Source organism: Molothrus ater, chromosome 5 (assembly GCF_012460135.2).
Source record: "Molothrus ater isolate BHLD 08-10-18 breed brown headed cowbird chromosome 5, BPBGC_Mater_1.1, whole genome shotgun sequence".
NCBI lineage: Eukaryota > Metazoa > Chordata > Aves > Passeriformes > Icteridae > Molothrus > Molothrus ater.
In genome coordinates, this window is record NC_050482.2 from 52,737,331 (window position 1) to 52,758,298 (window position 20,968).

The window sequence follows — 20,968 nt, forward strand, 5'->3', positions numbered from 1 at the left end:
TGCTCTCTGTGCTGCTGGCCCTGTGCAGTATCAATACAAATAAAATATTTGTAAAAATACTGCTTAGACAACTGTTTACAATGGAGTCAGCAGAGAAGGACCTTTCTCATGTTGTACTTAAGTTGCCCAAACTCACAAGATCAACAGTACTCAAGGAATCTTCCAGGAAAACCACGGATGGACACTAAGAGATGTCTTTCCATGTACAGAACAGAACTGCTGTTTATCCAGCAGCTCCTTGGAGATCAAGGCATTTTTAATCATTGTGCAGTTTGAGCCTACCTACCCCAGAAGTGATTGGCTCTCTCTCTGCACTGCAGTGAGAAAGGAATAACACTTCTTCCTGACTCCGGATCTCATAATGCCAGAGCCCATGGAAAAGAATAAAGCTCTGAGTGTGTTAGTATTTGCCATTTGTGTGCTAACATGACCCTAAAGTGCCCTAGGAACAGAGCCCAGTACTGCAAATTCACTCAAAGAGCCTCTTCACCTCTTCTTGATCAGATCATGAAAAGGAAACAACTGCCAGATCTACAAAGAGAGGAAAACCAGTATCTGTTCATGTGAATTTACATGTATTTATATCAATTTTATATATATATGTATATTTTGCTACTCCTACTTTATTTTTAGACCTCTCAAATTAGGTCAGTTTAAGAGTCACTCCTGTCCCTTCCTGCCCCTTCCTGCCCCATAATTATGAAAACACCTTCCCAGTTCAAATCCTGGCTCAGATGAATTTATGACATTGTAGAAGAAAAACTTGTTGTTTGTAATAATATGTTCAGAGTTATTTTCTCTCTTACTGGATGGGAAAGACTTCTCTGGTTCTTTTTTCCCCTAGTATAAATATAGCACAAACTAAACAGAGCCACTCTGTAATGTAAAAATACTGCAAGGTTTTTATCAGGAAGGACAGCTCGTCACCTTGTCTCTCTCGGGACTGGAAATAGAATGTTCCAAAAGTGAGAGCTTTGAAAATCCAGTGTGCTAAAGGGGAAAGGAAGGGAAAGGGCTGCCTCAGTTTGTCAAGGAACAAATATTTTCTTTTGGAGAAGACAAATAATGACTTGACATGTAACATTCATTCACAACAGAGCAGGCCAATCACTGCATTCCCACTGACTCATGAGTGAGGATGTTCCAAACGTCTTGAAAATAGCAAAAACATCCCCATTTCTTGCACATCAGTCTGGAAGCTTTTATTGAACACAGGAAACAGTGACTGACTCAAGGCACCAAGGACCACAGCAGCCAAGACCTGGGCTCTGTACTAGGAAGGTTGAAAGCATTAAAGGCAGCAGATGGGGAACTTCAGTGTGAGGATAATAAGGAAATGCAGATGCCATTGTGACTTCACTATTTTGGGGTGGGCCAAAGTTAGGCCTAAACTGATTGTGTGTCAGTTGGATTGGGTATTTTCTGAGAATAAGAGCATAATTTGGGGTAGAGGAAAGGAGAGATTCAGTGCAGGTAGAGGAAAGGAGAGATTCAGTGCAGGGATTCTGTGCAGAAACCATCTGCACAGAACTGTTCCTGAAGACCCACTATCCCAAGGTGGTAGGGTCCCTACAGAAAGGCTGAGAGCAGGTCAAGATGGACGAAAAATCACAAGCTTTGTGTGGCTGCACCAGTTCCTCTGGAGGAAAACACTCAGACTGTGCATTTTCACAAGCCTACCAAGACTCAGTTAAACACCACATTGCCAAGTCCAGTCCTGGCTCAGCCTTGGACACTCACCTTCCAGCTGAACCTGGCTCTAACCTCATTTTAGACACAGAAAGCGCTTCTGCAAGTTATCTCCAAAGTGATGTGTGTTTAGCCTGTAGGGCAGAGTTAACCTCAAAAGCAGAGTTCACACTGGATGACACTCAAGAGAGGCAAGGCTAGGGCAGTCCTAGCAGACTAAATAATTATGGCACTTTGGCTACCCGATTATTTTTTCATGTGGCCACATAATGAAAGCACAAGGGGACTGCAAAGCCAGACCTTGCAGTGCTTAGACTAAGGATAAGGGAGGAGAGCTGTAGCCCTGGGACCCTGGTGTCCAGGAACATCTGGGATGTAGAAGAGGCAGCAGATAGGGACCTGTAAGACAGCGGAAGCAGAAGTTTCTACCCAGACAGATCCTTCACTAAAGGAACCTGTGCTCACAGATCTGAGGTGTGGCTCAGACTGCCCAGGAAATTGCCACAGTGAAGTTTTAACTCTGCCAGAACTGATTCTGCCTTGCAAGAAAGATCTCAAAACAAGGTCTGCAACAGGGACGGAGCAGAATGTTTCTTCATGACCTGCTCCTTGGACTGCTCTCCAGCCACAGGCAGAAAAATCAGTTCTTCTTGGGCAGGCTGAGGATGGCAACAGGTACCAGATGCAGGTCATGTGGTGGCATCAGGCTCTGAGATGCCACCACAGGGCAAAGGGATGGTCACATCTGTGTGAGCCTGTCCCCAGCAAACCAGCCAGACTCCCCTTTCCAACTGGTGCCTGGGTTAGAGAAGAGAGCCAGAAGGGAAGGAGGAGCTTTCTTACTCAGAAAAGGCATTTGTCAACACACTGGCCCAAACCCTTCTTAGCAGGTCACTAAAATGCTACAGCAAACAGCACCTTATGTCTTCAGAATGAGTCTATTGCTGCTCAAACAGCCAGCACAGCTAAGCAAACAGGCTGCCAGGGCAGGGGCTGTGTTTGTATTCACTGTTTGCATTCCCTATGCAGTTAATGGAATATAGCATTTATCCTAAGAAGATTGCAAAATAAAAGAGAGAGAAGGGGAAAATGGCTTCCTGTTGGTTTCTTTTCAACTCCTTTTATCAGTTTCATGTATTGGCCAACCTGCCGTTTTAGAAGACAGATTTGTCTCTTGTTAGGTAAATTCGTAACTTTGCACTAGATTGATTTTTAATAGTACCTTCTTAAATAATGTCCTCTGGTGTCACACTATAGCCATCCTGGCTTCGATTATGTCTGGGATTTTTTCTTCTGTTAGGAAAATAGATATCTTATTGACATCTAAAAGGGTTACAAGGCAGGAGGAAATGAATTATACAAAATTTAAAAGTAGAAAGCTCATAAAATGGGGGACTCAATAGATAAGGCAGGAAAATAAATCTAATTTGACTGTAACTTGAGTGCTTCCTGTTTATGAAGTAATAACCGTACCCTGGGATAAACCAGCATTAACCCAGAACATGGCTGTTGTTTTGTGAAATTTGGCTGGCTCTAACAATTAACAAATGGTGGCTCAGATTTCAGCTTTGGTGTGGTGATTATTTCGATGCCTGGTGGGAAATAAGGCTGTGATCCCCTACAAGGGGACTTCTGTGAGTTGCTTTTTCTGAAAAGTCCATGGGAAGTACTCTGGCACAGGCCGGGGAAGCTGCCAGAGCTGTTTCCTGAGGACTGTGCAGTGGTGTAGCACTGTGGGAGTCATCTTTATTTTTCATTTCTTACTTTGTGTCCTTGGTGAGTCCCCCCTCTTTATTAACCCAGCCAAAAGTCCTCAGGCCCATTAGAGAGAACATTTTCAATTGCTTTCCTTCTCTCCCTCTAGGGAAGGGGTGGTGGAGGAGGAGGAAAAATGGACCCTTCCTTTCCAAACATGCTGTATTTTTGAGGAAACATCACATTTAACAAGATGTGCTCCTTCCTAGCAATATAATATGGTATAATTCCAGTCCGGAGGGGGGAGATGCATCCTTTCCTCTGCTCTGGGTCAAATGTTCCTAGGCTGAGGATGCAAATATTTCAGTTTGGGCCCAAAGACATCTGTTGCACAAGCACAGCACTTTGTTTCAAATCCTACAAATGTCCTTGTTCCAAGTAGGTCATTATATAATGGCTTTTGTATTTTCTCACTCCCAAAAGGGTCTGGGAGAATATGTTTTAACACCGTGTCAGTGTCGCCTACCCTTGCAGTCCCTCCTGTGATCATCTCATCTGGGTGGGACTCGCTTGATGTCATTCAGCCCAGGGCAGCTCTTATCAGTGCAACAAAAATACCCAGCTCCAACACAGCCTGCATTGTTTTCTCTGGTATTTTGCAAGTCCAGACTCTGGATTCCCTCTCCCATTCTCCCCGCTGCCTCCAGGGCATTCTTACCACCTCACCCTGCCCTGCACATCCCCACTCAGACAGAAAGGGAAACAACACAGCCTAGAGCAAGGCTGCTCCTCCTGGATGCCATGTAATGGTTGCCTTTATATATCCCCTTTATATTTGTTATTTCCTTTTTTTTTTGGTACCCTTCCTTCCCACAGATGATTGTCATCGCCCTCTGCTCCTTTCCTCAGCAGTTCCTGGATGGTGAGAGCACAGCTCCCACCACAGCAAAAGGGAGAAGAGAAGGACTAGGGGTATTTGCTGGTCAGTAATAGGATAAGCAAATTCAGGCATCTAGAAATGATCATCGGTCAAACTTCACCTTCCCCACAACTGTTCCATTTTTGAAAGATTTTCTGCAACAGGATGTGGTTAAATCTTTGTATGTGCTCTATGTGTAAGGTGGAACTTACACAAAACAATCTAAACAGAGTAAAGCAGGTTAGCAACAAGCTTGTTCTCTATTCCTGAGTGAAGATGGCTCCCACCCTCCCATGGCTGAAAGCAGATACATAAAACCACTTGTTTGTTCTTTGTAAAGAAACACCAAATACCATTGCATGTGCTTCCTTCAGCTGGCTCCATGGAGTCTGGCATCACCCTCCTTTAACACAGAGTGACGCAGCCGGAAAGCTCTTCTGGAGAAGACACCCTTGGATTGTCACCCGTCACTGCACGCTTAACAAAGCAGGGCTGCAATCCCCAGCCGTGGTGTCAAAGCATCACCAAAAGACAAAGTGGGGGTAAAACCATAAAGAAAGTCACTCACTTGCTCATCCTTTTCATACAGTCATGGTCTTTTTTCCACAAATTAATCCTCCCTCCCTGCAAATGTCCAGCCCTAAGGAAAAAGACTCATACAGGTTTCCATGATGCACCAAACAAGTGTTTGCCAATACACTAAAGGCCATGATTAAAGATATGAGTGAGGTGAAGTTGTCCACTATGTTCTTGTTACCTGCTTGTTCAGTTTTGCTTTCCCAAATCAATGAGCTTTTGTAGAGGTTTGAGTAGATCAATAGAACTTCTACTGTTTTGGTCACCCTCGTTTAACATTTTTTTAATTAAGATACAGAAGTTTTCCCATAACTGAATACAGATCTGTGAAAAGCCATCTTCTCAGAAAAACTGTACCTCATAGGTCTCAACTGCTCATTTGTTTCCAAGTGAGACTCAAGTCTAACACCCTACCAGCTGTCCTACCCACATGCCCATTGCCTCACACTCACACAAGTCTCCCCAAGAGTCAAAAACTCCCCCAGAGACATCCTTCTTCTTCAGAGTTTATGTCCAGTCAAGAGACCTATACTCCTCAAAGAAAGTCTGGAGTGGGTTAATGTGAAATGGCAGGGAACTGAAGGCTAGAGGTGACAGACAACCAGCTCTCATGTTGATTTCCTGTAATTGGTTTGTATTTCCTGACCACCTAAAATACTCTGTTTTCATCCATCCCAACATGGGAAACTGCAGTTGCAACGTTAGAATGAAGTAATGGCTCTAAAGAGATTGAATATTTTTCTGAAGCATCCTAAAATCAAAGAGCATTAGCAAGAGCCACTTGGGCAAAGGTCTAGCTGCCTCTCTGGTGCCAGGATGACCAGGGCTGGTGCATGAGGAAGGAGAATAGGATGGATTTTGTCTGGGTTGGTTTGCTCTGGGAAGCCTTCTCTCTTTGAATCACAGAGGACTTGTTCTGTCCTCAGCTGTGTCTGTGGAGGGTTTAACTGTGCAATTCATAATAAACATTGTGCTATTCAGGTGCAGAGATGACTTCTGCTCACAAAGTATTCATGTTCTTTTTGCTCTTGTCTCTTTTTCACTGGATTTTGATTATCAAGGTCAAAGTTGAGAACCAGCACGACTTCCGGGACATGGCCAGCATAGTAGCCATGGCAAAAACCTATGCCACCACCGAGCCATTCATTGACTCCAAATACGACATCCGAATCCAGAAAATTGGCAGCAACTACAAGGCTTACATGTGAGTGGATGGCTATGCCAGAGCGAGATGGGGAGGAGGCAGTGCTATGAATATGATTGAGTCGGTGCCTGCTCTGGGCAGGAGTGGGTAGCAGACTTCATTTCCTTGAAGAATAACCCTGCTGTTCTTCCCCCACCTCTGAACCCAGATCCCAATCATCTTCTCTATTAGTCACTGTCAGGTCATTGTTTCTGTCTGTCTCTTTCTGAGATTCACTTAATTCCCACTATAATGACTGTACTTGGCCATCACCTCTCCATCCTGTTATTGAAGGGTTCATCTTTTCCAGCAAAGTCCTCCAGCTCCAAGTACCCTCTAGTGGGAGCTGAACCCACCCACTTTCCACCTGGAGAAAAAAATAAAAAAGATTGAACTAGCTGCAACTCCTGGAGTCCTACAGTGTCCAGGCCATAGCAGCACCCATCTTTCAGCCCACAGCAGCACCCTATGCTCTCCCCAGCTGCAGATCACAGCACCACATCACACGAGGGGCACAGAGCACCGCGTATGAACAGCCTCAGCTGGGGCAGCACACAGAGTTTCTGTGGGCATTTTGCTTGTGTGCTCCTTGATGCATATAAAGGAGGGACAGGAGGTGAAACATTTCTGTGGGTGCCCCAAAGCTCCTCCCTGCCCTGTGGTGCAGTGGGGGAGGTGGCATGACAGCAATCTTCAGTGCTGGTATGTTTAAAAGTCTTAAAAAGCATTCAGCCAAACTTCAGTAGTCACCATGCTCAATTAGAGATGTAACCACATGAGTCAGTAAGACACCTGTTTCTTCTTACTACAAACCAGTAAATGAAAAAAGCCACACAGCGCAGCTTCTCCAGAAGCTCCTTATCCAATCACAGAATTACAGATAAGTAGTCAGCTCCAGCAGTACATTCTTCAGGCTGCCAGATAAACTGCATATGTTACCTAACACCCACAACACTGTGACTTTTGGGTCCATGTCTGCAAACCTCTAGGCCATAGTTCTGCTAAAGCATAGTTAAACAAGATAATCAAATGTACACAATCTCATATTTTTCAGCTATAACTGCCTAAAAATCCCAGTTGGATTCCTAGCACAAAGATGTTTAAGAAAACTAGATAATGACTGAGTTACATTCTTCAGGGGAAGGAAGGACATGGGGGACACTTGCCTACTTCATGTGATCTCAATGAAAGAAAATTTATTTGTAATTGATTCAGATCAACAATAGCACAGTTGCCTAATACTACATTAACATCTCAGAGAGTCTGACTCAAATTGGCCAAAGGAAAGAAGGTTTAAAATATCAATTAAAATTCCCCGTTCCTGCCAACACACCCAGCCTTGGCTCCAGAGCCTGCTCCCCAACTGCCTCTAACTGAAACAAAGGCCAAGTTAGCCTGACCATACTCTCTCCTCACTTATTATTCACACTCACCATGCACTCATCCAGAACAGGGATCGGAAATAAAACCAGATGATTGAGGAAAGAAAGGAGTCACACTAAGACCTAATCCCACTTGGGAGTATAGCTTCACAGATAATTGTTTGCTGAAGAAAAAATGTTTTAATGTGAAAACTGACATGAACAGAGAACACCTTAATGAGAAATAAAGCTCATTAGCAAAGAAAGCAAACAGCAAGATTCACCCAGTGGCTTGCTAACCCAGGAGGTTGAGTTAAATTGAGAGAGCCATTTATGGATGTGAGCTTGGGAGAGTAGTATAGTCAGTCCCACCAGGGACTGTTCCTTCCGCCCCAGCATTAGACAAAATAGGTTATTTCTATGGTATAAGTCCCTACTATGTCCAAGGACAGAGGTAAAAGCCAAAATATCAGAGCTCTCACTGGTGTCCCAAATAGGAGACTCAAAACCATTAGTCACTACAAAGCAAATCTCAGCCTTAAAGGCAATTCCAGCATCTGCAGTAGCGTCATACTAAGTGACTTGCTTTGATCTGTGAGCCATGGAATCTATTCAGTGATTTTATACCTTCACCCACACATATAGACTTTAAAAAACCCTTTTCTATTGAGAAAAGACTGCACTGAAATTCTCAAGAATATGTTTACTTTGCACCAAGCATCTGCCAGAGGGAGGATGCTGCAGGGTGAGTCATGCATTCCTCCCTGCCCCAGATGTTCAATGCACTTCCTTCCAGCCTATGGCCCAAGGCTTCAGGTTGGTTTCCCATTGGCTTCAGTGCAATGACTCCAGATTTACACTGCTAACAAACTCCTACTTTGTCCATGCCTTGAGCCAGTCTGAAAACAGCTGATAAGCAGCATATGATATATGCCTAAAATTCCACCAAGTGTATTTGACTGCCATTGTAATACTGGTAAAGAGAAAACATGAAAACAGTTCATGTTATAGGGGAAATTGGGACAGAAATTATGCTTCCATACTCACCCCAACTGGAGGCAAACAGCAGGATCCTTTCCAGTTTAGACGCATGAAATGTTGTTCACTTTGAATTAAGCCAGCAGCTATTGACTTTCAGACATGGGCAATTCTTGCCACCAGCTCTTAGTAAGAGGGTAATACCCTTCCTTTGTAGGGTATTGCCTTCCTAGTTTCATGACTAGGATTTTTGACTTGTCACCGCCAAAGCAGTTCACTGTGCACATCAACTGTGTCTAAACTAGAGCTACTTATAGACTGAGATAGGACACCAAGAGCTCTTGATCTGCTCATTTATCCACTTCTCCTAAACAATGCTGAAGGTGTTGTGGTCACAGATCTGTTTGAGCAACTGATCTCTAGGAGTCTGGGGTCCTTCTCTTTAAGATACTGACTGTACACTGTGTGGCCCCCTGATGTTTAGGATTGTTGGAAGCCTTTCAATCCCTAAGAGAAATGGGGTTTGAGGCAGGACATCCTTAGGAAATTTTTTTTGTCTTAAGTCTCCTTTTTCACTTCATACAATACAAAAAAGAAAATTGAAAAGAAGCTGTATGAGGAACAGTTGGGGTCACTTGGTCACTTGCAGAACAGGAGACGGAGGGGAGGCCTCATCCTAGTCTACAAGTTCCTCATGAGGGAAAGAGGAGGGGCAGGCACTGATCTCTCCTCCCTGGTGACCAGTGACAGGACCCAAGGGAATGGCCTAAAGTTGTGTCAGGCGAGGTTTAGGTTGGACATTAGGAAAAGGTTTTTCACCAGGGGGTAGTTGGGCACTGGAACAGCTCCCCAGAGAAGCGGTCACAGTACCAAGCCTGACAGAGTTCAATAAGCATTTGGTCAATGCTCTCAGGCACATGATATGACTCTCGGGATGGTGCTGTGCAGGGCCAGGAGTTGGGCTCAATGATCCTTTTGAGTTCCTTCCAACTGAGAATATGCAGTGATTCTGTGATTCTGTAAGTCTTGGGGTCACGGTTGACTCCTGAACTGCTTAGACTTGCTTGGAAGAGAGTGATCTTGACAGAGGCTGTGGTGTAGGGTTTGGTGTCTGATCCAGTGGGCTTCAAATAAAACTCTTCAGTTTCAAAACAGCAAGGTTCCCTAACAGGAAAGTTAGGAATACAACAGAGAGATATATTTTAAATCTTATGTTGAAAACTGGCTCATGCTGGATAGGCATAAATCAGCCCAATGGCTTGAGCAGAGTTCTTATTTTTGGAGCTTTCCCATGTTAAATTTCCTTGTAAAACTGTCAAACTGTGGTTTAATTTTCTTAGGGACAACACAGGTGCTTACATTTGGTATGCCAGGTACATATTCTAAACCCCAGTGTCAAATCATCATGTCACTAATGAGACTCCAGGAGTTCCCACCAGTACTAATGGGATTTTGGATGCCCTCTGCCACTGCAGGGCAATTTTCTGTTAAAAATAAATGTTAGCAAAGAGTGGTTCTTCTCATTGCAGAACTGGAAAACATAATCCTACAAATCCCATATTAAAAGAGAAAGAAAGGCTGAAGACTGAGCACTGACCTTACAGGCCATCAAAGGGCTAATGACAGTCCAAGCTTGAGGAGGAATCCATTCTTTTGCTTAGAAGTAGGGCAGCAGAATGGATGCTGGGTGAAGGCAACAGGCCCAAAAGACAACTATATGAAAACACAGTTATTCAACACAGTAATCATACTCCTTCAGCCCCCCCAGTCCAGTCCATTAAACATGGCCACAAAGACAATTTCAATTTCACAGTAACTAAACATGCCAGTTTGGAGGAGAATTGGGAAAAGCACTCTAGGCTATCTCTCACAAGAGTAAAGGGGAGCCTTAGGTAGTCAGCTATAATGATTCAAGTTTGTAGTCTAGCAGGACAACACTATTACCACCGCTGAACATAGTTTTGCAAATTCAGTGTCTTTTGTACGTGTTGCTGAAAATGTGAGAGAACCGGCAGCAAGGGCTCCCACAACCTTATATTGAAGTGCTGGATCACACCTCATACTCCACTCATAAATCTCTTTCAGTGTGGAGAGGCTTCCTGGATGTATCCTGTCAGCTTGTTGACTTGTCCTGGCTTGTGCACTATGGAAGGGTTATCTGGAGTGTTGTCAGAGCAGGCTGTCCAATGTCTGCCTTGGGCCTAAGGTCAAGAAAAGGAAAATTTTCACCCCTGACAGTGATGGTGAAACCCAGAATTTTCTAGCAACAGTACCTTTTTTGGAAAATAACTATCAGTTGCAGCTAATGAAACTCCAAAGATTTTGAAATAAGGAATTCTCCAAGTCCGAAGACAGTGAGCCATGATGAAAAGTCAATGAAAAGTCAGTGATAGTATGATAATATATTCTATGACATCAGTACCACTGAAATCAAATTGAAGTGGACACAGAAGTACAACTGAAATCAAATTTAGGTAGACCCAGAATGTCAGAACTGATACTTTGTGAAGCTGCTCAGTAAATATTTGCCTGGAGAGCTTCTGTTCATGGATGGAGGATGCTACCCATGGCAGAACATAAGGGTGATTATCCTAGAGATCTTTCACACACATTTCAGCTCTGCTAGGTCTAATGTATAAAGAAAGAGAGTACTCACAGAGCCTGATGTGTGCTCAAGATTCCTTGGAGGTTTCTCTGCCTAAAATCCTCAGTCAGTTTTTCATGAGTCTGAACAACATATCCTGTATGGAGTGTTGTTCAGGAAGGATTTGGAAAGGCTTCTGGGAGGAAGAACCTCACCTTATCCCCTCCTGTACAAGCACAGAGTCAAGAATGAGCACTACAGTATGCAGGAGGATGGGTCAGGAGTCTATTTTCATGTTCAGGTTATGCTTTTGGTTTGTTTTCCTAGGAGGACTTCCATCTCTGGAAACTGGAAGGCAAACACAGGTTCTGCGATGCTAGAACAGATTGCAATGACAGAGAGGTAAGGAAGAGTTTCAAGACAGTATTAGCTATTCTTGGGTTAGAAGGGAGGAATTGTATTTCCGACTTTGGTCAATTGGGAGAACTGGTAAGTGAGGTCTCCTGGGAGGCTGGATAAAGACTTTAAAAGACCAAGTGTTTTCTTAAAAAAATACTAAGGACACAAAGGCAAACTGTCCTATTTTGAAGAACAGACTGAAAGTACAGCTAGAAACCAACATTGCTAAATCATTAGATCTTTAGTGAATGCAACCACAGGAAACAAGACCAGCATACTAGGTCAAGCACACCAGTACAAATATGTAGGGATAAAATCAGAAAGGTCAAAGTACAAAACACAAAGTAACATGAGGTTATCCTAAATATATTACTAACGAGAGGCAGAAAAAAGAGTTTTTCTTCTGCTTAACAGGAAAAAACCTGTCAGCTGAAGTGCTGAAAGCACTTTTTTGCTTTAGGCTCACAAAAGTGGTCACTGTCTAAGTTAAGATCTTCTCACTGTTGAACAGAGCAGAAAGAATTCCCTCATGCATCTTACAGACTAAAATTTGCAAATGCTACTTCCATGTATTCAAATCACTGTGATATTTGCTAATACTGCAACTGCCTGACACTGTGGACTCATGGTAACATGCTTTGCTGTAACTCCTATCCTGCAGAACTAACACTTGTTCTCATCACTTTTCTCCATCCCATCTAAGTAGATTATTCGTAGATTTATAAAATCCATAGATTTCATGTAGGCATTCATCCTTAGTGAATTTAAGATTTTTTGAGATTATACCTCCAGTTTGTCAGGTTCATGATTAATTCTGACTCTCCAGTTTTGGGCACCACAATTGAAGAGAAATAGCAAGGAGCTGGAGAAAGTCCAAAGAACAATAAAAGGAACATTCAGAGAAAACCTAATGAGATGTTGAGAAAAACATGCAACGAGTTCTATGTAGTTTTCCACCTTTTTCAGTTAGGAGACCACTGATATTTTTCCAATAGAGTTGTAGACTATCCTGCCTGCAGTGCAGATGTTCACTCTCCTTCATTAAATGTTACCAACCTGGAAGAAGTTGCCGACAAGCTGAGCACCTCTTCATTCTAAAGATGAAAAAATTGAAAGAGCATAGGGTCTTTAAATATATGATATAGGCATTTCTCATTACTTACATTACAAGTATAATACTGTAAGAAATAAATTATAGCTTAAAAGGTTCCTTTCAATATTTCCTGTATTTTCCTAAAGTAAGGATAGCATAGCACAGAAATTGATGCTCCGAAGGTGATAGCAAATCTCTGTCCTCTTTCAGACCAGATTAAAGAAATGTCTCCTCTTGGGAGCACAAGAGTTGTGCAGGCAGCCATCTAAGATCCCTTCTGCACCTTTAGTTCTGTGAAACAGGGAAGCCAAGCCCCAAATCAGATGGTGAAGGTGACTCTGCAAGACCCTAATAGTACTGCGGGAAGTGAACATGATGATGCATCCTGGCTGTTTATAACACAGCTGAAGCTAGACACATGAAGGGTAGACATTACCTTATTGCAGTGTTGTAGGACTGAAAGCCAGATTCCTGCCAGCCTGCAACACTGCATTTTGAAGGTTTGTTTTGTTAATTGTACTACAAATAACCACTCCAGTCTTATTCAGCCATAAATGCAACAAACCCTGTTGAAATCTGTGAGTTGCCAGTGCACTAAACAAGGCAAGAATGTGCTCAAATGCTCTGATGAGTAGGAGCAACCTGAAGTACCTACTGTACTGAACATAAGTACAAAAAATTTAAATGTTCAGGTAATGCAGAAATGACAGTAAATCCTCTGAAAATGCAACACCTGGTGCACATGCATAAATGTGATCTCCTTCCTTATAAGACTCCTATTACACCCCAGCAGCCCTGATGCTCCCAGTGCACACCTATAGCCAACAAACACTGAAGATGGGCAGCCATCAGAGTCTCTGGCATAACCAACAATTCCCTGGCTGCTGTGCCCAGACGCCAAGAGATGTTCCTCAGGAAGAGAAGTGGTTCCCACAATGGTGCCCCTGGATGCTGGGCCACAGCAGTGCATGAGGGGTGCTCTCTGTGCCTCCTGCCTGACTCATGCAGTCCATAATTCTCCTCCTCCTTATGCTACTGATGCCTCCTCATACACTGTCTTCCTTGGGGGTCCAGGGTGAACACACTTGGTCTCCTCATTAGGGATGAAAGAGCACCGGTAGTCATATAAGTCATAATTTTTCTACTTCCCAGAGACATTGTGTTCACACAAGTTCATCATTATATTGTCAAGATATGGGGACTCTGGCTGTCTTCAAGCACATAAATTTGTTCTTTAGCCAGAACAGCTCTTTCCCCAGTCCCTGTAGGGTCTGCAAAATTTCAGTGTTTTCATGAGATTGTGGCCTTCCCTCCCCTCTCTGCATCATGTCATAGTCCTGCTTACAGATCTGCTGTTCTGAGATTATTATTTTTATTTAAATGGCCGGGACCACGGCACAGCTGCACAGGAAATAAAACCAAGCTGCCTCATTCCCTCCTCATTTGCACAGTAGGGGAATGTGGTCCCCCCATAACATGCCTCTTGTCATTCTCCCTCTTCCTCTGACTCCAGGATAGCTAGGGGACCACCAGCTCACATCCCCATCTTGGGATGGATAGGGAAAAGTGCTGCAGCCTGAAGGTCATCCTCCAACAAATAGTGCCTGGTCCGTGTGATGAGACTGCCTGACTAGGAACAACACCCAAGGGATAGAAGGAAGCAGGAGACTGTAAAAGGATAAAATTGAAAGTAAATTGTAAAATTCAGGAGCTACTGCATTACAGATCAGAGAGGGGATGGCTACTCCTTGCTAAATTCAACACTCACTTTCTGATCCTATTCCAGTCCTAATGTTCAGGACATCTTATCAGGAGAAAGCTGCCTGCATAATGGAGGGCTTTCAGGCAAAGCCAATACAAACGCTGAGGGGCCAACACTACTGGGAGATTAAATGAGCTAAATATTTATAGCTTGGCTGAATGACAACCAACTGGAGATCTGATGTAAATACCAAGGAGGGAAAGAAACATTTTAAGGTGGCTTTGAGGGCAGGATTGAATAAATCTGAAATGAAGGGAAACTTTTGGCAAGATTCTTTATTTACTCCATCTCCTGCGAGTGGGAGTCAAGACAGGGAGTCAAGGACCCAGCAAAACACATGAAGGACAGCTTGTAATAAGGGCTCCCAAATCACTTTGTGTTCCTATGGGCAGCAGGGTGGGTGGCTGGTTTTGGTGGACTACCCAAGGACAGCTAATCCTAGGCCATGCTCTTGTGGTTTCTGCAGGTACCGACTCTGGGCCGATGCCTGCGCAGAAATGTTTGGAGGTCTGGATATCTGTGCTGTCAAAGCTGTCCACAGCAAAGATGGAAAAGACTATATCATTGAGGTGAGAGCATGGGCACCCTGAATGTAAGTCTCCTTTGGGAAGTGTATCTGCAAGCACTGTGCCTTGGAGTTCACATGCACCAACCTGCACCAACCTGCACCAATCTGCACCAACCCTGTGTGCTCTGCAGTCTCTGCTCCTCTGTGCCCACCTTCATCCTCAGGCCATGGCCCACTGATACGTTAGGAACTGATTCAGAGCCCCTGCCAAACTAGCAGATACATAGCAAAGTGTCAGGGTTGAAGTGCCTTCCTTTCTCAGTGTGGACAGTGAAAGGAAATGGAGAGCCACAGAGTGCTTGGCCACCTCAGCTTTTCAGCAGATGATTCAGTTCATTAAAAATCTCAATTTCTCTCTGAATGAACCTTTCTTTGATCACTTTAAAGGGGACTTCCAAACAAAAATCCAAGTTGCACTTTATTTAAAAGAAGAAAATAAATGGTGAGAGTGTAGCAAAAGGTTCACAAGCAACAGGAGCATCTTGATAGAGCAAAAAAATAAAGGTGTATTTTCTAAAATCTTTTGCGTAGACAGTGTTCACTACGTAAGAGGCCATCAAGAGAAAGCACCACAAAGTTACTCTGAGTAATGTGTACTACGACTTTTTGTATTCAGGGCTGGACAGACTGTGGCTCTGAGAGCTAAAGCTCAATGTGCTCCTTCCCAGGCCAGGAGGCAGATATGGAGATGGGGTAAATAGCACACTCAGATCATCCTAACAGGGCAGAGAAGGAAAAGCTGGCCAGAAAAATCAAAGTGGGAAACTGAAGAGATGCCCTGGAGTCGAGACAATCCAGCCAGTAAGCAAGTGCCTCTGTCAGTATGCGACTTGAGGAGACACAAGATCTGACCTGCTGTAAACTCTACCAACACAGCTGAGGAAGACAAGCAGAGCCAGGCTATTGGCTTCATGCAGGGGTGCTGACACACTGCAAAGCTATGTGTGGGAGAGCAGTCCCACCCGCTGAGGGCTGGGATGCTGATGAGAACCACATGAGCCCTCCAGTGACTGTGCATTCCTGCATTATGTATCTGCTCTCCCCAGGGAGGGGAGCAGTGACCTGTCAAAGGCCATGTGATAGAAGCGTGCTGCCAGCAACCAAACGCTGGCAAGCCTCTGTCTTTTCCTGAATTGATAGGGCCAGGCTAATGGGTCTGCTCCAGTATGCAATTCATCAGCACCTAGAGGAGCATCCCCTAGAGCAGACTGTTTCCCTGCTGTGCACTTTTAAATCTCTATGCCCCTGCAGCTGGGAAAGAAAGAGCAAGAAAGCAGCCTTGCTAGAGACAACTGTAAGGGCATTTGGAGTGTGTCCACACATGGTTAGACATGATATGTGGTTTTCATATCCCTACATATATTCTTGCACATAAGCCTATGTACGTGCACACACTGCTAGTTCTGGGCTTAAAGATTATATGGCTCTGTCTGGGTATGCCTCTGGGTTTTCACATCTGCCACTGTGTGTGACTGACTGGTGAAAAGCACATCTGTACTCTAACAGCCATTATCAGCTCACACACAGAGAAATGCACGCTTGTGCTCCTCTCTCTGTGACCAAGGTAAGCAGCAACACATCCAATACAACACAAATCAGAAGAAACACTATATAGTTTCAGATGGGTCATGCTGAATTACCACAGTGGAGAGAACCTGATTGAGCAGGCCTGATATACCAATATCTAGCAGGCATTCAGATGCCAGGCTGATGATGTTGTTGGGAAAGGAGTGCAATATAAGGAGCAGAGCAAAGCCAAACAGGTAACTTTTTATGCAGATCTGAGGGAGATGTTGACAAGTAATTAATTGCCCCCAGCCAACTTCCTGGGGTACTTTTATTGGTCTGAAACTGATCCTTTGTTTTGCTTTTTTCTTTTGATAGTGGGAGAAAAAAGTTATTTGACAAAGTGACAGTTGTATTTTCTTGGTAAGAAGGAATAGTGTGCTATGATACTTTACAAGAAAGCATGCCTAATTGGGCTGAACAAACAAGGAATTTGCATAATGCAGTTGCAGGCAGTAATTAATTTTCACAAAGTAGTTCTTCAGGAAAGATTCACAGAAGTAGTGGGGAGTGCTATGAACTGAGACTTATCACAGTGGTTCGTTGCAAAATAAATTAGATTAAGACAGATGAGTTATCAACAGCACAAGAGTAATCTTGCACACATGGTATTTGCTCTTAGTTGAACTTCACCTTCTTTTCTTTTCCCATGACAAACAGCAGAATCTGTTACATTTCTGCCTTCAGAGCATTACACACTTATGTACCATTTTCATGGCTCATATTGAAACAGATTGTGAATTTAGCAGTTAATGCTGGTAAATTCCTCTCTTTTTTTTTTTTTTTTTTTTTTCTTCTTTTGTAATATAGCCCATTTCTACATCTCTGCTAAGATAAAAAATATGAAGCAAGCAGAGGGCAAGAAAAATGATCCATGTGGTTTATTCTTCCTCCTGGAAGAATAAGATAAGCCCTGACTACTAAGCTATTTTACTAGACATGCTCCTTGCTGCCCTGCAAGGAGCCCTGCTCATCCCTTCAGCAGTGCCTATAATTTGTTTTAATATGTCAAATCATCATTTTCCTTCCTTCCTTCCTTCCTTCCTTCCTTCCTTCCTTCCTTCCTTCCTTCCTTCCTTCCTTCCTTCCTTCCTTCCTTCCTTCCTTCCTTCCTTCCTTCCTTCCTTCCTTCCTTCCTTCCTTCCTTCCTTCCTTCCTTCCTTCCTTCCTTCCTTCCTTCCTCGAAATCACCTAACACTCCACTCTTGCACATCAGAGTGTAAAAACACAAGCCCAGGCTTCAGCATCATACAGGCACATAGGGAGAAACAGGATGATCTTTTTCTGAGTCTCTTTGCCTGGGCACTTTTTCTTCACCCCTCATTCACCTTATCAGGCAGCAGCAGCTGCACCAGGAGCAGCCTCTGACCTTGGGCAGCTACAAAGGCTGGGTCCATATGTGCTGACATCTTCTTTCCTTGCCCAGCTGTTCTGTGATCGCCCGGGAAGGGATGAGTGCAGTCTGTCTGTAATTCACATATTCCTTTCAGCCAGTTGATTTATTCAGTATTAGCATTTGTATCTGCCCAGTTCTAGACCAATTGACCCTTCCTGGAGGACAGGCAAGGTGACATCTCGTGATTCTTTTCAGTTCAGTGGCAACCAGCTGATGTCAGAAATCACTGCCATTTTCAAAGGTCTTCCCTTGTGCATGTGTTTGTTCATGACAGCTCCTGTATTTGCTGTTTCCCAAATCTCACATTCCCCTGCCAGATACTACACATCAGGGCATCAGATAGCCTCATCCCTGGTGTGTCTTCACTGGTTCAGGTGGAACTTGCTCCAGGGCTCGCTCCCCCCAGAGCCTTTGGTTTATAAAGCACCATCTTCCTCTTATGCCACTGCAGCCACAGAAAGAGGAAAAAGCAATCCTTGAGATAGGGAAATCAGCTCTGGGGTTCTCAGCACAGGGAAAAAAATGGACCTTTTGGAGCAGATTCAGAGGAGGGTCATGAAGATGTTAAAGTGCTGGAGCATCTCTCCTATGAAGACAGCTCCCAAAACAGCTGTGGTTGTTCAGCCTGGAGAAGAGAAGGATCAGGGCAGATCTCATAGCACCTTCCAGTATGTAAAGGGGGCCCATAAGAAAAGGACAAACCTTTTAGCAGGGTCTGTTGCAACAGGACAAATGATAGTGATTTTAAACTAAAAGATGGTACATTCCGCCTATATGTAAGGAAGAACATTTTTACTGTGCAGATAGTGGTGGATGCCCCATCTGTGGAGACGTTCAAGGTCAGGCTGGATGGGGCTCGAGAGGAATCTGATCTAGTTGAAGATGTCTTAGCTCATAGCAGGGGTATTGGACTGGACAGCCTTTACAGTTTTCTTCCAGCCCAAACCATTCTATGCGTCTATGACAAGCGGGGTTCGGGGTGTTTTGAGCAGAGCCGTGTCTCGGTGACTCCCGGGGAGCCGGGAGCGCGGCTCGCCTGACGCTAGGCAGGGTGAGGGCATCATCCAGTGGTCACACGGCATCATCTAGTGGCCACACGGGCCCTCGCACCGCACCGTGCGGGGACACGGGAGACCGCTTCTCTCTCGGGAACTGTAATTGCCACATTTCCTTTTAAGATAGGAGTGGAAAGAAGGGAAACCTGCGCAGGGACCTGCTGGAGGGCCCCCCTGGCTAATTTACCATCCCCTGACACTGTTAGGAAGCATCACATTCCTCACCTCATTTCTCAATGGAAGAACAGCTAAGTAGATAGTGGAAGGAAAAGCCACCTTGTGTATTTAGCCAAACGCTGACATATAATTTTCTAACCTTCTCCTTTTGCCCCCTGGGCCAAGTAGGCCATGGATATAAACATCAACCCCCTTTCCATGCACTAACTGATAGCTTAGTTAAACCTTTCTAGGTAGCTTTTCTAGTGTTCATAGAAGACACCTGTAGAAATTAAACAAAACCATTATGCTGCATGAAAAGAGCAGAATACAAACTCAGTGAACTCACCTCACTGATTTCCTCTACTTTAAATCTAAAAAAAGAGGTGCAAAATTTTCCATTTCCCTCCCTCTTGCGGCCCTGCCAGGGTGGAGTGCACTTCCAATTATTATCTGAGCATTGAGTCAGTGCCTTTCTTGAGCAATTCAACCTTCAACTTTGCATTTCCAGGGATTTTAATGTTTGCTTTAAAAATAAAAGCAAAATAAAATAAACTCTTCCCTGATATTTTGGTACTATTATATTTACTCCAGCTGAATCCTAACTTCATCAGAGTACAGTTCTTCCTGTGGGATGTAGCGAATGTTTGCAAAACACTTGATTTATGATGAACTGTTGAAAATCATGTTCAGGGCCGCTATACAGATGAGGGTCTGCTGTGCTTTCAGTATTATTGTTGTGAGGCCATTTCTTTCCTCAAAGATCCTTTGACAGTTTTCCTTCCCCCATCCCCGCAGTCTTGCTTCCCAGTTTTCCCCAGTAGATTTGTAGAACTTGCTTGGGCAGCAATTGTATCACAGCATTATCAAGAAGACAAGCAGAAACCAAGTTTATTTTCCTGCACTTGGTGCCGGTTTGGTGACATCCTATTCATTACACATCTGTGGTGTTTATTTTCCCTCTCAGGGTGCAGTGCTTTGTGTTCATTAATCCCAAATGTTTCCTGGTTTCCTCCAGTCCCTGTTGCTCTCATCTCCTCAGGCTTCAGTACATGTTGTTTCTCTTCTCCTGTGGCCATTTAAATTGCAATGTCACCCCCAAGTACTGTGGGATAATGCCAGACCTTATCCATCAGACGCATCTCCTCGGGACATGTGAAGGAGAAAATTTGTATTAAGTCAATATAGAAAGCTTCCAGCCACCATAGGTCTTGGCTTGGCTCCCAAGTTGTGAAGGGAAGGAAGATGGAGAGTTGGGGGAAGCACATTTCCAAAAAACCCTAAGCGAAATCCCACACCTGGAAAAGTCAAGCATGTTTCATCATGAGGAGAGTGGTGACTGTAGATACTGACAAGGATGTGCAGACACAAAACAGGTTCATGTAAGAGGTGAGTTGAAACAGGCATCTGCCAGCAGGAAACCACCTTACTAACTGTTGTTTTTGCCTCCTGTGGCAGGTGATGGACAGCTCAATGCCCCTGATTGGGGAGCACATAGAAGAGGACAGACAACTTATAGCTGATCTGGTTGTTTCCAAAATGACTCAGCTTGTCGCCACTGCTGGATCTACACCGTCACCGCTGAGGCCTTGGGTATGAGTGAACCTAGTGAGCAAGTTATTTCCCTGACCTTCTTTCTTTCTGTCTCCTCACTGTGTCAAGCAGTCACACATCTCAGAGAGTTGAACAGTCCCATGTGGGAGTGTATTGAACAGACTCACTCCTGCTCTTCCAAAGGAGACTCTCACAGGCTCTTTGAAGTGGGCACCCCTAAGGAGCACATCTCTCTCCCTTACTCTCCTTCCAGATAAATATGACATCACACCAGTAGCATGTCCATGCATCTAGACATTCTGACTTGCTAAACTCACTGATTCACACTGAAGACAGGCATTTTTAGAGGTACTTCTAATACCCAGAATTTTCTACAAATCTTTCCACAACCCAGTTTCATTTCTGTCTAATACCATCCCTCAGGATAGGTTTCA

General features: G+C 44.0%; 1 protein-coding gene across 4 annotated transcripts in view; it reads left to right on the plus strand.

The window, feature by feature from the left end:
• The window catches only part of SYN3 (synapsin III), a 196,199-nt gene that overhangs the window by 161,682 nt on the left and 13,549 nt on the right, over positions 1 to 20,968 (plus strand). For 3 of the 4 annotated variants that reach the window (XM_036400515.2, XM_036400512.1, XM_036400513.1), the window contains exons 8-11: positions 5,941 to 6,083; positions 11,313 to 11,387; positions 14,706 to 14,808; positions 20,439 to 20,573. In XM_036400515.2, the coding sequence (XP_036256408.1) occupies positions 5,941 to 6,083; positions 11,313 to 11,387; positions 14,706 to 14,808; positions 20,439 to 20,573 (456 nt within the window). The remainder of the gene's footprint in view (positions 1 to 5,940; positions 6,084 to 11,312; positions 11,388 to 14,705; positions 14,809 to 20,438; positions 20,574 to 20,968) is intronic. The other variant, XM_036400516.1, reaches the window with a different exon arrangement.